The sequence below is a fragment of the Anser cygnoides genome, chromosome 6, assembly GCF_040182565.1.
Source record: "Anser cygnoides isolate HZ-2024a breed goose chromosome 6, Taihu_goose_T2T_genome, whole genome shotgun sequence".
NCBI lineage: Eukaryota > Metazoa > Chordata > Aves > Anseriformes > Anatidae > Anser > Anser cygnoides.
This window is the reverse complement of record NC_089878.1, coordinates 29,722,644-29,739,460: the sequence shown is the minus strand read 5'-3', so window position 1 is coordinate 29,739,460 and position 16,817 is coordinate 29,722,644. Positions and strand designations below refer to the sequence as shown.

Below are 16,817 nucleotides of genomic sequence, written 5' to 3'. Positions count from 1 at the left end.
CAAATTCACCTTGCCAGAAGTGACTAAGATAGATGTCTTAAATTAAACTGGCAAAATTAGCACTATTCAAGCACATTTTTTTGTTCCAGTTCAGGGTAAGCTGATCTACATCTTATTAGATTTTATTACCTGGTACAAAACACAGAAGCAAGGAGATTTTTTTTTGTTAGTATTATTATTATTAAAACAGAGCCACATCTACATCAAAATAGAAAAATGCATAGAAAGCAGTTCTGATCAGCTTTTATTATTATTATTGTTGCTAGTTTTCTTTATTAGATTTTCCTCTTTTAAACTCCAGTCATTTGTGTATCATAGCAGAACACCAGTCTCAATGGTCACTATGAATTGCCTGTACTCCAGGGCCCTGACCAACGGGCATCACCTTGCCCATTTCTCTTTTTCCAGGCAGCCAAATACCAGGCAGTTCCCTGGGCCTTACCAATTGGAATAAGAGCTTAAAAAAGCCGACATTTAAAGCTTTGGCTTTGCAATAAATTACATTACCACCACCACTTTATCACCTGCTAACTCCTATGACAATAATTAGCCATCTCTCTTGTTTTCCTCAGGGACTAACTGCCTTATCCCTCCTTGAAACATCCTCCTCTGCTCAGCAGGAACTAACCACCCTGTTCACTCAATTTGACTATCTAGATAATGTAATAAATTAAACTATGAAGAATTGTTTTTAACCTGTAATTTGCTGAAGGCTGATACTTTCAAAAGGCCTTGATTGTTCAAAACTTTGTCATTTTTTCTGCATGTCAACTAGTGTTATAAAAATATGGTATCTCTCCCTGAAAGACTCATTTCTCTTGTGGTCATCACTACTATCAAAATCCTAACACAAAGAAACCTTTTTTTCAGGAAAAGGAGAGTTTATTATTGCAGCCAGATGATGGATTAAATATTTACAGACTAAAAAGTCTTTAGAATTGTAGACAAAGCCAAGTGAAATCAATGGGAAAATTGTCATTTAAATAGAATTTATTTCAAGGCCTTGATTGAGGTGACACAATTTCTTTCAAAGCAATCTTGTTACACCATTCAGCAACAATAAAATGAGACCTTAAAATGAATGCTATTTATACAGACTTTCTTGCTGTTCTGTACTGCTGGTATGATGATGTGAAGGCTCATCTGAAGACCCAGAGAGCAGGTAAGAAGATAAAAGAAAGCATAAAAAGATATTTTTTACAGGAACCAAATATTTCTGGAATCTGAGTTCATCCACCTTGTCAAAAGAACAGCAAATTCAGTTGTTCATTTTTTTTAACATGCATGTGACATACACACTCTCAACAAATAATTGGATGTGTTTTTTTTTTTTTAATAAATTCAACTTAGACTTATAGGAAGTTGTGAAAAAGGTCAGCAAACAGTTTCCTTTTTTTTTCTTTGTTTCCTATAGTCTAGTTGCAGATGAAAAACTAAGAGAGAAAAAAAAAATGTCTTACATATCTAATTCCTGGTTCTCCAAACCTTAGTAGAAGCCTTCGTGAATTACCAGCCTGATATTCACAGATATATCAACACTTACAAGAGCACTTTGGTCGAAGAAGACGTGGGTAGACAAGCAAACTCTTCTCAAGATGAAGGTATCTCAAATCAGCTTAATAAAATAGCATGTTTGGATTCTCTATAAAGGGAATGAATTATTAGTTTACATTCTTCTGTCACTAGGTATCTTTCTTTGCTCTTTGATGCTGGCAATTGGTTATTTCCCTGAGGCACCACAGTGATGCATTTACATGTCATCACATCCCTTGCCATGCTGAACTGTCAGTCCCAGATTCAACATGGCAGGCTGACATCGAAATTCAAGCATATCTGAGGGCTGACAACTTCTGCTTTTCAAATATCCTGCACTCCTCTCAAGTCAGTGTAGGGTTTAGTCTGCTAAATAAAAATATAGCTCCGATTCATATTAAGTGAAGGTAATGGAAGAAAAAATGGGATAGCGTTTTCCTCAATTTCAGTGAATATGTAGGGTGGAGCATTGAGAAGATCAAAACTGCAATTTTTCATGACCTCTTTATTTCTTTCCTTCAGCTGGACAACTTCCTATTTTGACATCAAAAATCACTGAGACAGGAAAACACTTAAACCCTGATCTTCACATTAGAGCAATTTCTAAAGGTACAATCCGAATAGAGCTGTAGGTAGACACTAGTGGCCAGAGGGCTCTGACAGAGTATCCTGGATTTAGTACAGAGAGGGAAATAGTTACAGCTCCTTAACTTCACCCACTCTCAGCTGTATGATCTGTATGAACCTGGGGGTTCCCTCCAGCCCTCTGCCAAGTGGTACTAGACATTGCTGTGAGCATCGTCTTAAAACTAATTCTGTACCCTCACATAACAGCAGCTGTACCGGGAAAGACCTAAGGTCTATCTTGCCTTTACCAATGACTATAGACAGTTGTTTGAAGAAGAGTACAAGAACAGCAAACACATACCCTATATTTCCTGCTAGTAGTCTCTGAGCCTTCCACTGAACTAATCCCTCAGCCAGAAATAGTTTCCATGTGTTTAGTATTGGAATTCCTTAATGGATTGCTCTTGTTAGACCTTGTCCAGTCTCCTCCTGAATCTACCTCTACCCTTAAAATGCACAAAATCCTTCAACAGGGACTTCAACATCTCAGATATTAACAGCTCAAATATTCTTCTGTGAAGAATTATCTTTTATTTCTTGTAAATGTGGCGCCTTCTATCATATTTTCCTGCCCCTAACTACTGGCCCAGGAAGAACGAGTGAAAGCTGTACAATTCCTCATGATCGGCAGTCTGTTCTTCTTTTTTGGTGAGAACCTACACGCAGCTAGTAATAGGAAAGGTCTTGAAATTTTATTTTAAAGCTTTTGCAAAGGCTTCCCAAGGGTGTAACCCTAGGACCACAACTTTGGTAATTATAGAAATTTAACTTCTAAAAACCTCTTGCAATTAAAACCAGTAACCACTTAGAGAGCAAATAAAAGGTCTCCTGCTATTTTGCCACACAGGGACCTAGGGAAGGGGAAAAAACAAACAAACAAAACAAAACAAAAAAACCCTACAACATGCCATCAGGGACAGAAGAAACCCAGGGGGAATACAGAGAGCCTAGCCAAATAGGGTCATAGAGGGGTTAAACATCAGGCAATCCAAAACAGAAATTCTGAAGTTAAATTCCAGTTAAAAAGAGACAGTCTGCCTCACTATCTTGAGATGTTTTCTCAAGGGGATTTATTGCAAGTCTGACAACTGCAAATGAGTTATAGAAAAGAACAGGCAGAATGATAATCACATCCACCACCCATGAGTACAACACAGAGAAGTACTCTGTCATTGACAACCTGTAGTTTCTTCCTTTGACTTTAAATGCAGCTGATGTGGGACCGTTATTTATATGGGTGAAGAACTTCTTCATAAGAGAAAATGTATACCTCTAAAACTAATTTATCATTCTCCTAATTCTGTGAAAGATGTCAACAGTAAAACAAACAAACAAAAAAATTGGTGGGTATGATAACCCATAAGTTTGGCTCACTGACTGTGACAATGCTGCCAAATGGACAAAGAATGAAACAGAGATTTAATGTTGAAGGCTGCTTCCATTTTGAAGGCAAAAAATGTCTCTGAGCATTAATCTGAAATTGGTCAGTTGTCCTCAAATACCTTTTCTTAGAGACAAAGGTATTATGGGGACTAACCATGCAGAACCTCCTTTGGTGATCTTCAGCTTGAGGGGAGGAAACATAAGTACACAACAGGTTGTTAGAAGAAGTGATTCAAAGCCCCTGATGTATTTAATTCAACTTCTGTGCTGTTCCTTTCATTGCATTTCCACTCCAGACAACCTTAGCAACTACAGAGGCACAAGGCAGAGAAGCTTGTACCTCCCTTGGGATATGGATTGTTGCTTGAAAATCTCAATGAACTTGGAGTAAAAGCATTTAGTGCAAAGGAAATCTGGCAGACAAAAGACTACACTTAGCAAGAACAAATTATTTTAATTGGGTGAGTAAATTGCTAAGGGGTCGAGAAGAGCAGGAGGATGGGAGAGGGAGATCAATCTGTGATGGCTGGAAGTACCTGAAAATTGCCAGAAGAGATAAATGGTTGTGATGGAAAGAATATTGGAAGACACCAGATTTGCAGGAGCTGTTTGCTATAGAAGGATGTTCAGACAAGATCATGAGACATTTGTGGCAACCGTTTTGTGTATTGTGTGTAAACAAAGTGTCACAGACACAGAACATAACAGCTCACAGACCTTGCAAAATGCAGTGGAGCAGCCAGCATTTTAAAACTTTTTATTTAAATTCATCACTTCTGTGAGGGAGATTGAAGGATGGAGGCACTTCCCCTTTACTTTAAATTGACCAAAGAAGCAAGATTCCTAGACCTTCAATCTAGAATTGGCTGAACTAAGTATTGTGGTAAAAGGGTTTCATTGCTCAGGGATATGTTACACCCAGACAGTACCCAACAGAGAAAAAGCACATTACAAAATTTTCATTTACCCCTTTAGGAAGGCCTTCACATTACCAAGCTGGCAAAACAAACAGCTAATGACCTAAGAAAAAGGCCAGGCCTTTTTCCTCCCCTTAAAAACTAAGCTGAGGGGAAGAGCAATTTAACACAGTACCTAAGATTTGTACCTTAGAGTCCTGAGTCAGAACAATCAAACTTGAGGTTATTAAAGCAGTCTCTTAGTCCCAAGCCAGGGGAGCATCCTGGAGCAGAGTCTTAACTGCCAACAACACTATACAGGACCTCTCACCTATCAGCGTTCTGTTTTCCATTTCCTTGTGCTTTCAGTTTAGTCCCAGGCAGGGACAGTAGGAAAGATAAGGACTTCTCTTGGACTTCGGGCTTTCTTTGTTGCAGCTTTGGTCTGTTCTATGAAAATGCCAAGAAAGCCAGAAGCAGTTTTGCCTCCGTGTTCTCCAAAGACACAGTATTACCCAAAAGGCTTAATATCAAAACATGGTGTGGGAGTGAGGCACAAGCTAAACAAACAGTTGAATTATTTAAAACTTGTGAACACTGCATGGGAGTATACTGTTCTCCTTTCTTATGAAATAAAATGTAGTTTATTTTGCTCATGATATATTTAAACATATTTGTAATTTTAGACACTATTAAGTATGAAGTTACTTGTACACTTTATGTTAGCAGGCTGGATAAGACTGTAATTCCTTTTGCTTCAACTCCACTCTCCCCCATTCAGAGACAGTAGAACCAGGTCAGTGGTTTTCAGAACTGCCAATAACACGCTGAACATAAGGGGCGGTACAAAGGAAAATACTTTTCTTAGTAAGAAAAACATTTATTTGTCTCTATAATACCAAATCACACAGAAAAATAAAACATTTCTACTACTATACTCAGCAATAGTGATGGGGAATGGCTCAAAAAGTAGGATTTTATCTGAGAATCAGGAAAAATTCTCTATGACTTCTATCATGGCATCAGAAAGACACATCTTCATCTCGGAAAAGGAAATAAAAAGTTTATCCAAATTCTCATATACTTCTAAAATCAGAGAAATATATTAATTTATACATGTATCTTTCAATAAGTCCCACCATAGCAGTCAGTGCTGGGTGGTGCTAGCCTCAGCAATACCATTTTAACAAGCTAATTATACCCATAACTACCTAAGTCTGAACTCTGTTCATTCAGTATAGCCAGCAGCACCAACAACAGGGAAGTAAAGACGGAAAACAGACGTAATTGTTTCTTACCACAGTATAGATCTGAGGTTTGCGCCTTTTTGCCAGGTCAATTATGTTGACTCCATTGTAATAAAGGTTCTCAATGCACCCATGGAAATTTTTCCTCTGAAAGGTTCCTGGTTTCCCTGGGACAGGAATGCCTCCGAAGCTGAGCTTTTGGAAAGAACGAGAACTGCATTTAGTTACCACCCCAAAAGGAAGACAGCAGAGCCCCGCTCCATACAGCCAGCTGGGATGTTATCTCAGGGACACAGCACACCAACAGCATCATCTCTGAGCATAGAGCAGGGCCCAGACTTCCCAGTATGGGAGTTACAGCCAGTGTAGTATTGCAGCTGCTGGAGAAATGCTGCTGCAGACAGCTTTGCGATTTGGAAATGGCTTTTATGTGCCATGACACACCACTTCATCAACCTGCTATAAGCAGTCCCCCACCAGGAACACCCAAATTTTCAAGCAGTCTCCAACCTGTGGTTCCGCTGACCTGGAGGCTGTCACCGAGCAGGAAACACCGAGCAATAGGGGGAATAAATTCCTTCTGCCCACAGAGCACTGGATATACAACTGGAGTTACCCCTTTCCACTCACCGTGTATCTGAACAGTTCTGCTTTCAGCCAGTGGAGGGTAGTAGCACACACACATACTACTCCATTTGCATCTTGCAAATGTTTTGCCTTAAATTTCACTGTGATTTGGGCTTTATAAGACTTACACACAGTATTTGGGAATGAACAGTGTAATGGAAAAGTACTGCAGTTTACACAGTTGAACAAAACTTATGCTGTGCTGTTATCTAAGTACTGAAATACATTAGTATTGTGCAGATTACAACTCATCACTTAAGCAGAGGGCTAAAATTTCCAGAGGACAAAGAGTCTAAGGAAGTAGAATTCCCCAAATCCTTGGAACACAATTAGTTTAGAATCCTAAGGACAATAGAAAAGACTGAACACCACAAAAACAAAGCTTATGATAAGCCAATTTTCCTTTTCCAGATTAGACAGCTCATATCTAATCAGCTTCACTGGTCTTTTTTGCAGTCTTGCCAGAGGTACCTCTGCTTTTTTATTTGCTTCCATTTTTTCCATTACAGCCAGCAGCATCACAAACGATATAATATGGGCAAAGACCCTGCAGCCACCGCACTTCTCAGTGCTTCCAGCATGCTGGGAGCTGTGCTGCAATCCTGCTGCATCCATCGCAGCACCAGCACACAGCACTGTGCGGCACCGCAGGCACGCTGACGGCTGCTGGAACGCGGTCAGCCGTATTCCTCTGTCACTACTCTTAATGGCTCAGCTAATTATTACAAAAGTAAAGGGAAATTTGGGGGTTATTTTTCCTCCCACTCCACCTAGCAAGCCAGGATAAATAAGCAAATTAAACCTCCCTGGATAACCTCGACAGCACTTCTTTGAAAACAAGTCCTTAATGAACTTGCGCCTCAGTTGTATTAATTGATCATTTCACAGAAATAAAGATTGAACAGACTGCTATCTTATATCACTTGCAGGTTTGTTATTGGCATGAGGGCTTTTGGGTAGCGATGTTGTGGTTTTGTTTTGTTTTGTTTTTGTTTTTTTTTTTCAGTGAGAATCATTAGTTTTTCCTTAAAGCACCAGACTTTCCTTCTTTCATGTTCTATTCTTTAAGTCTCCTGCTCAGGGACTCTGCACTGGGTTTGAAAACCAGAAGAAAAATCAATATTCATTATACCACTGCATTATTAAGAAAACAGTTTGCTTGGTGATTGGTAATAATTTTAATTACAAAACTAATGGTTTTATTACCCTCAGTAAGGCCTTTAATCCCCAAAGTGTGCTGAGATAAACTTTCAGTTGAATGTATTGCTGTAATGTTCAATTGAAAGATCATTTCAGTGCAAATGCAAAGAAAACATGCCACAGAGGTCAGTGCTGACATGCTGATTTACACTAGCTGAATATCTTCACCATGCTCCCTATTTTGGAACATCTGGAAAAATGTTCTGCAAATTACATTGGAGCCTGAGTTATCCCTAGCTGGCATCAACCCTGCAGCTGGAAGCAAGGAATTTTATGACTCTGGAATTAGGAAAGCTGATGACTCAAGTGTTTGGTTTTCCCCAACTCCATCTTAAAAGCAGATATAGCTTTGACCCTGGCTAGTTTAGTCTGTAGCTGTTCCAGAATCTCACTGCCCAAATGGTTAGGAAGTTTCTCATACTTCCTCTATTAAATGTGCTCATGATTTGGTACAGAAGATTTTTAACAGGTGGACAAACTCCATTTTCAGCACTTTGAGAAATGTAAGGAAGGGAAATTCAGCTGGAACAGGACAGGAGCATAGAGCAGGCACCTGCCACTGCCAAGCCATCAACATTTGTCGCTAAGGTGCACTGGGAATTGGTCTTTCAAGAGAAATGAATCCAAAGTGCAGAGAGGAAACTTTTGATCTCAGAGCAATGAACCATGCCAGTTCAACGCATCCAGACAAGGTGATGGCTCTGACTGTGCAAGCATAACCCTGTGCCCTATGGGCTAGCAAGGCTTAGTAGACAAATGTGTGGGGATAAAAATTAACATGAGTAATTTGCAAGCAGGTGTGTATAGGTAGGAGGAACAGATAAGATGAAGAACCGTTTTGCATATAGATATGATGATAATGGTGGGGATTTATGTTTGTTTGTTTTAGAGTGTTTTTTTGTTTGTTTGGGGGTATTTTTCACTACAAGCCACAAGAACTGAATTGCTGGAGTGATACAAACTGCACTTTTTTTTTTTTTCCACACTTTGGCCTCATCGTGGAGGAGCACACCAGCATTAGGTTTTCTGGGCAGATAAGATGTTTCTTCTGCTCAGTCCTTCCTTGGCCGTGCAGCTCTGGCTCCCTAGAGCCGGATACTCAGGATCACATCCCCAGATGTGAAGGGATCTGGGTCACAGCCAGATATTTTGACTGCTCTGCTCAGGGTCTTCCGCTCCTACAGGGAAGGGGATAGTCTCTACCCACTCTTCTCCATGCAGAACAATCTGAGCAAGGTGGCGTCCAGATGGGCACAACTCAGAGCTGGGATCCCCATGTCAATCTGATGCAGCGATAGTGTCCAATGAACCCTTTAAAATCATATTGCAGATGATGAGAGCACTTCTTCCTGTGTATGAGTGTTCCCTGAAGATGTGGCCAGAACCAAGGCTTCCACCAAGGCTATACTTTTTAGATTAGGTTTAGTTTAAAGTCTGACATACTTTGAAATATAAGCATAATCCAGTGCCTATTTGTCCAGAGGCTAGCCACTTCCAGGGACTATAGCATGTAGAGTTGCACTGAGGTAGTCTATGATTGTTAAAGGGAATTCTATAGAAGGTAAATATTAAATAAAGAAAATATCTTTGCTGGAAAGAAACAGCTTTTAAGAAACAGTTGTTATTTTCCATCACATTCGTTTTACACCAGTTCAGACTCATCTCCCATGTTATAACCAAAAGGCTTCACACACCTCATAATCGATATCCAAGTGATCTGAATCCCCCTTCGTTCGGAAATGCTGAGTGTGCTTGTCCACCGTGAAGTTCACTTGCTTGTTGAAGCGCTCTATGAGAACCGAGTGCCAATGCTGGTCATCCAGGAGGCTGCCCAGGGTGACGGACGTGTGGCTGTTAGTGGAGTGCAGGTTGGAGTCCCCTGGAGGGACAGAGACAAGGCTTAAGATGTCAGAACTATCTCCAGGCCCTTAAATCAAGGGTTAGGGCTCAAGAGGAGAGAGGAGCAATGCTGCTCTATGCAAACTGGAGCCCTGCCCAGAAACAGACCCTTCATAAAACTTCTCTTAGATTCTTTGGCCCTCTCATTTATATCTACATGTAGACACACTTTTCCTTCCCTGGTGTTTTAAGAGTTCCCTTTGAGTTGCACCGAAGTCTGCTGTCTATTCACACTAACAAACTACTCCTGACATTTCAGTTGCAGCTACGTGTTTTTTATATTTTAGCAAGAAAATTACACCTGACCATTTTCAGAGAAGAAAAAAAAAAAAAAAAAAAAGAACCACATTCAGTGAAACAACACGATTGCAAGTGTTTCATTCAGTTCTAAGAGATCCTCAAACCTGTTCTAGATCTCTGCAAGTTTAGATTAAGAATCATAAAAATATTTAGGGCCTAGTCTTTCAAGCACCCTTCTGTTTTCCAGCTGCCTACATGTCTGAACATTTCAGAGACTCATTTAAAGGGAATGTGTCTTTTATTTTATTTTATTATTTTTATTTTGTATTAATATCCCAGCAGAATGGAAAGAAAACATGCTCCAAAGGTGTCAGGCAAGATGCAAGCACATTCAGGAACACATGTCAAAATACTTGCCCCTGACATATGAATGGACACAGAGGATATGAAATAGCCAAAATCTGTAAATTTGAGGCTATTGTTGAAAGAAAATAACTCTTATCTGAGAGTATGCATTCACACAGCCTCTTCCCTGGAAGAAGTTAAGATAGTATTTTTAATTATACCATACTCTCATCCTAGCATTAAACATTTGGAAGGGGAGCACAAATCAATGGAGTCAAAGGATTACATATTCAGAGGTTCAGGATGCAGTTATTTGGTCCAAGTAACACTCAAATAACTAATTAGAAAAATATTACTTCATCATTTCTATCATTTGATGAATAAACTAAATTAAAAGAAAGAAAATACAAGTTGGCGACTAAACAATTACTGAGCTTATGTAAGAATGAACTTCGAGAGAGCTGTGGAAAATTGTTACTAACATTTAAAACATAGAAAATTAAGCACAAGGAGAAAAAATGCAGAAGAAATTATCTTGAATTCCATTTTAGTGTCTCCAGTTTGCTACCACGAGTTTAAGACTTCTTTTTTTGAAGTGTTCTGGAATTGGAGAAGAGGGCTTCAGGGGGAACTTAACAATATGTCTCAATAACTGAAGGGAAAATGCAAAGAAGATAGAACCAGGCTCCTTTCAGTTGTGCCCAGTGCCAGGACAAGAGGCAATGGGCACAAACTGGAACACAGGAGGTTCTGTCTAAACACCAGGCAGCACTTCTGCACTGTGCAGGTGACAGAGCACTGGCACAGGCTGCCCAGAGAGGTGGTGGAGTCTCCTCCTTGGAGACCTTCAGAAGTTACCTGGACGTGGTGCTGGGCGCGCTGCTCTGGGCGGCCCTGCTAGAGCAGGGGTTTGGACCAGATGGCTTCCAGAGGCCCCCTCTGACCTCAACCATTCTATGATTCTGAGAATTGCTAGTCTAAGATGTGCCCCTACAAATACCATGTATTACTTGATGTTACACCTCCCATTTTTATTAAAACCTTCAGCAATCTAACCAATGTGAACAGGAACCACAAATGGCTCAGACTACTTTATTCAAAGTTATTAAGACTGAGAGCAGTAGTGAGAAATGTGGATCTTAATTCCCTCCCCTCCTTGCCCCCACCCCCATGGTTAACAAAAGAAAAGGTTTTTGTTTTAGCTTTCCATTTAGATGGGCTACAGGGGCTTTCACACCAAGTTAAACACCCAAATACAGTAAATGCAGGTCCTACCCTGACTTAAGTGCCAGCAATGCTGGCATGGTAACTTCTGCCCAACTCAGACCTCTCACATATGAGAAATGTGAGTCAGCATGAACTGCTGAGGCAATACCATGGCTCTCCCACCGCTGAAGCTAACGAAGATTCTGCAGTAAGGCTTGGAGACAGGGAATGATCACTCCTACCTACAGTAACTCCTGACATCAAAGTGCTTTAGTGTATTCACCAAGAAAAAGCAAGCACCCTTCTACAGAGAGAGACTAAGCCAGCCTTTCTTCTCCTCCTGCAATCCAGCATGATCATATGCTCGAGGCCTTCCAGATATTCACAGTTCTCAATTACAGCCATCTCCAGGAACAAAGTAATATCAATGTGCACAATGTTTTGATCGGAGTGTTTTCATTTAATTTCTGCATTCTCTGCCAAGTTCTAATCACAGAATGGAAAAAATGAGACACAGTGAAAATAAACCTTTAGAGCCCTAAGCCATACTTCCTGGGAATGATGTTCTTAAAAATAACAACAATAAAATAGCAATAAAAAGTGAAAAAAGGAGAACTTCTTAAAATAAATAATAGCACTGCTTCAATGCATCATCAAACAAAGACCAAAAGTAATCACTAAGCAAGCTCTACTGTGGCCATCTCTAGTTAGGAGAGCCGAGGTCTCTTCTTGGCTCATCTATCATGTGTCCTGCATGACATCAGTCAAGTCTATTCTCTTTTCTTTCCCCTCTCACCTTCTCTGACCAGTATTTAAACTCTGAGTTCCCTGAAGCACACAGCAGGTGTTGCTGGTCTGAGCTGAAATTACTAGATACTGCTTAATATAAATAACATATTCATAAAAGCAACTTGCCTTGTTAGGGCAATATGCACACCAATAATCCTGACTGTTCTTACCCAGGTTGATGTGCAATGAGAGCTTTCCTTTCTGCATTTCTAAGGTAATGTAGTCTCCACGCTGTCCTTCTCCATGGAATAAGACTCCATCCCCCTGCATGCTCTTGAACTTCAAGGAAACCACATCTTTGAATGTGCTCATAAGCTTCTGATTGAACCTGTAGAGGAGGGAACTTCTGCCGTCGAAGTCTGCAATATCTGACTCTGGGAGAAAGAAGATGACAAAATGAAGAGGGACAGCATGAGGAGAGGGAACATAACATCTCAGAATCTTTTAAATTATTGATTAGAAAAGAGTACATCTACAGGATGTACATGGCACCTGTGCGACCCTGGAGCCATATTACATTTCATCCATTTCCAATCCTCTCTGTTCAGGTTATAAGGAATGCTAGAATTAAAACGGAATTCCTCTGCACTTTTCTTCCTCATTGTCATGCAAGATTTGTTTTCTCACTTTACTTTTTAAAGCAGACCGGGCGCTTTCCGTTGTATTCAGATCTCCAGAGCATCCCTTGTCATGTTTGTCATGTTTGTCTCTTAAACACACACAGGATATTATTCATTACTTTGAACACTTCAGTTCTTACTCCACTCACTTTTTCTAGCTTCAGAAGTGTCTGTTGAGCTGTTTCTGCGTGTTGGCCATGCCCACATCCACCTTTGCATCCAAATAGGCATCATCTTAGCCTCTAGGGTTGGCTGCTTGTTTGTGATGGGCATTTATCAACCCTGTTTTTGCATGCAAATTGACTGGGCTGGCAAGAATTTTCAAATACCAAATCAAAAAACTTTTGAAGGGATTTCATGGGAACTGGGCATCTAACCTGATTATGCACCTTCGAAAATCCTATTAGAAACATTTTCCTCTTCAGCCAGCCTCCAAAACCTGATCATTGTGATGGGAAACAAGCTGTCAGTTCTTCAATTGCAATCAATATTTCCTGTGGCAGCAGCAAAATACAGTACTCTCTTTACAGAACAAAGTGGCATTTTAAGCAAAGCAGATTTTTAGTAAACTTGTTTTTTGTTTGTTTGTTTTCTTTTCTTCCCTCTCCCCTGCTCCTTTTTTTATTCCTTCACCCTCTTTACATTACCAGAACGTTTCACGTAGTTTTAAATACTTTTAACTAATGCATCATAGTCAAATATGACTGACATATATTAATTCAATTCTAAGTTTTATCCAAATGCAATTTGTTAAAAACCATGGATAAAGTATGTACTTGTAAATAATAAATCTTTCAATTGGTATTTCCTTTTCTTAAGAAAAATAATAAAAAATAAGAACACCGGAAGAAAACAACAACAAAAACTCTGAACAAGCATTTAACATTCTGCGTAACTACTGGGATACATATATAAAGACAGAGAATATCTTTGCAGTGAAGAAGAAGAAAAAGCATAGGCTTTGTTTGCAAACCACATACTTTAATGATAATCTAAAGCAGTTGTTTTTTTCATTTTCTTTTGAAAAGTATCTGAAAGGTCCATAAGCAAGAGAATCAAGACTTCCTGGTCAGCAACCGTATTATGATTAAAGCTAGCGTTTTAAGTCACTTAAGCTACCTTGAGAGTTCTTCCACCCTTTTGAGCTTTAATGGTAGTTTCACTTTTTCCTCTTTAAAAACCAGAAATAATAGCTGTGGATCTCCCACTCCTTTTTTTTTTTTTTATTTTATTATTATTTTTTTAAGACTGGACCCAAATTTAAAGATATTTTCAATTAAAAGCTATTACACACTCAGAAAATAAACACCTGTTAATGATTTGTTACTACGGAAAGCATCATTCATAACTTCTGCATGTCAGAACAACAATTTGTACAAAAGTTTGACAGCACACTACAAACTTGAGGGTAGTTCAAAATGTAAATTTCATGGGAAATTCTGTCACTCCAAAACTGATTCCATTCCAAATAAAAAGACAATTATTTATTCAGAGATTGAAACTACAAATAAATTTAATCCTGGGAAAAAAACCACTACAGAATAAACTAGACTAACTTCTTATCAATGTTGTCAGAATTATAAAATGCTGTTTAGAATCACAAGTGTAACAGTTGTTGCTGTAGGAAGTATTGTTACAGAAGTATTCGTGCCATCTGTTTTCCCTGTTTTTACTTTTGATTTAGGTGTTCAAGTTCACCCTCCCCCTCCCTAGAATTGCTGCTTTCTCTCTATTGACACTTTGACTGCCAGTTTCTATAAAGAAAATTCAATTCATGGTTTAGTTCTTATGAATTTTCCCTAGCTATATTAAATACTTCAAGTTGTTTAAAAAGTGAATTCTAAGTACATCATAAAAATAGTTTCATTTTAACACAGGCAGGAATTGGGAAATAGCTTACTAAATACATATATATATATATATATATATAGTATTTAGCATCTGATTTTCAGTGCATTTTGAGTTTAAAGTAGATTTTCCTGCTAAGTGTCCAAAACAAAGGTACTGCAAGAGAAAGAGATAACTGATTCAGTGGTGTCGTATAGCAGTCTTTTTTTCTTTCAAGATCCTCACCCCAAATAATCCAGGCTCTCAGTCTGAATTCACACTTCATTCCTTGTTCTTATCTCTCCACTAAGCCACAACATAACATGCAATTTCTAGAACAGTTCTGATACCAACATTTACAGAGTGTAATACAAAGGAAAACCTGCTTCAGAAAAATTCTGCTTCACTAATTATCAGTTGTGAGGACACTGGCCAATAAATAGCCCTGAATGAAATGGGAATATGTCAAATAAATGCTAACACTGGCTTCCAAAAGTCATTAGTGGCAGTTTGCATGACAACAAATCATTGGCTTCCCATTAAAAACTGAAAGATCTAGCACAATTCTAATGCAGTCACTGCAGAAAATTTGCTTGATTGTTCGGTATTTATTTAGAGCCCACACATGCCTGTAATCCACTTGTGCAAGAGAACAAGGATTTGAAATTTTATAAGTCTCAGGAAATCTGTAGAAATAACAAACTAAAAACATGTGGTTTCATTCTGCACTACCCACTGGTTTGTGCTCACTGAAGAGAGACTTTATTCAGTCTTCATATTTTCCTATGCTGTCCTCCATCAACAAAGCTACAAAATTCATCAAAAGTGAGATCAGGTAAAAGCTGCTTCTTCCATGTTATTCTTCTCTGACCCACAATTCAAACATTCCTCTGCTGTAAATACATACATCCTTCTGCTCACAGGTGAAGAAGTCTCCATACAACAGAAATTCATCAAGCTTTTCTTAAATTCATTAGAGGTTGTGGCTCAAGGGAAGCTGGGTACTTTATTCCACTTCAATTTGGTTTCCCAACACAGATCCTAACATTAAAGTAACTTGGGGGTGGTTGGAAACAGTCAGTTGAAGGTGGATTATCAGGCTAAATCAACCTTAAATAAGTAAATAAATAAAAATGGCAACATGTGACCAGAGGACTCAACCTATGAGACTAGTTATCCTGACAGAAGACAGGCTGGGGGAAAGGTGGGTCTATGGAGTTTACCTGTGCAGCAAGGAGACAGGTGGCAGCAGAGAGGATACTCATTTATTCTTATAAAGATGATCCTCCCTAGTGTTTTTGGAAAAAGTAGCCACACACTAGGCAAAGTTATTCCAAAATATCCTCAAGGTACAGTTTCAATTTGAGACAAAAACTCTTATTCTGGCACCTACAACAATGAACAGAAGCCTTAGCTCCCTGTAGGAGGTAGGAGCTCTGTTCCCTGTCTGAGCAGACATCCCTTCTGGCTGGTCATGACTTGCTGGTTTCAGGTAGTCTGAAGCAACCTAACCTCCCTCTCCACAGACCTCTCAGACATGCATCCCAAGGGATGAATCTGAACGAGCACCTCAGAGGTGACTGTTCTGCTAGGCGGCTTTGACCCTATCACAAATCTATGTCTGACTCCTGCTAAGCGATCCTTTGGGTATTTGTCTTACACAGGTGGTTACAAACACTACTGGTCAGTGCCATCAGACAGACAGTGGTTCTCTGTAATGTGTTTTTTTCCATCTTATCACAAGACAAAGGAGGGAAAGGTGGGGGGTAGGGAAGAGAAAGAGAAAAAAGAGATCAAGAATCATTTCATCTAAAAACACAATATCAGATCATATTCCCTGGAGCAATGAGAGCAAAAGATGAGAAATTTGAGTCCTGAACTGCAAATGAAAAACTCGTCTCTCAAAGGCAGAAGATACCCTATCTCACACCCTATCATTGTTCCTCCTGTGGTTTCCCAGCCTGTTAAATGAACATACCCCTGATCCTGCTGATGCATTTTGGGCCGTTAACCAGTTATAGAATATGATCAGCATCTTCAATGCAGCTACAAATCTTATCCTATAAAAGCAATTGTGTCAGCAGATTTTTTTCCCCTGCGCTAAGCTAACAAGACTATTCCCAAGTATAAAGATAGTCCCATGCTTCCCAGCATCCAAAGCAATTGGTTTGCCAATTGTCTGAACACCAGCTCTGTTGCAGCTCCAGTTATCTCTTATGATCACACTATTTCTGGAGTCTCTGCTGCAAATGGCCAGTGAGAGCTAACGCACACCTCTTCATGGAAGTCTCCATTTAATTCATCATACATCCCTTTTTCTGAACAGGAAGCATCACTGTATGCTCTTTTAAATCAAGACCATTTAATTCCTATTTTAG

The 16,817-nt window shown here is 39.4% G+C and overlaps 1 protein-coding gene across 3 annotated transcripts in view; it reads right to left on the bottom strand.

Moving 5' to 3' along the window:
• The window catches only part of CNTNAP5 (contactin associated protein family member 5), a 285,697-nt gene that overhangs the window by 135,445 nt on the left and 133,435 nt on the right, over positions 1-16,817 (bottom strand). For all 3 annotated transcript variants that reach the window (XM_048050395.2, XM_048050396.2, XM_013178329.3), the window contains 3 exons: positions 12,163-12,366; positions 9,208-9,392; positions 5,738-5,881 (listed from right to left, as the gene is read on the bottom strand). In XM_048050395.2, the coding sequence (XP_047906352.2) occupies positions 5,738-5,881; positions 9,208-9,392; positions 12,163-12,366 (533 nt within the window). The remainder of the gene's footprint in view (positions 1-5,737; positions 5,882-9,207; positions 9,393-12,162; positions 12,367-16,817) is intronic.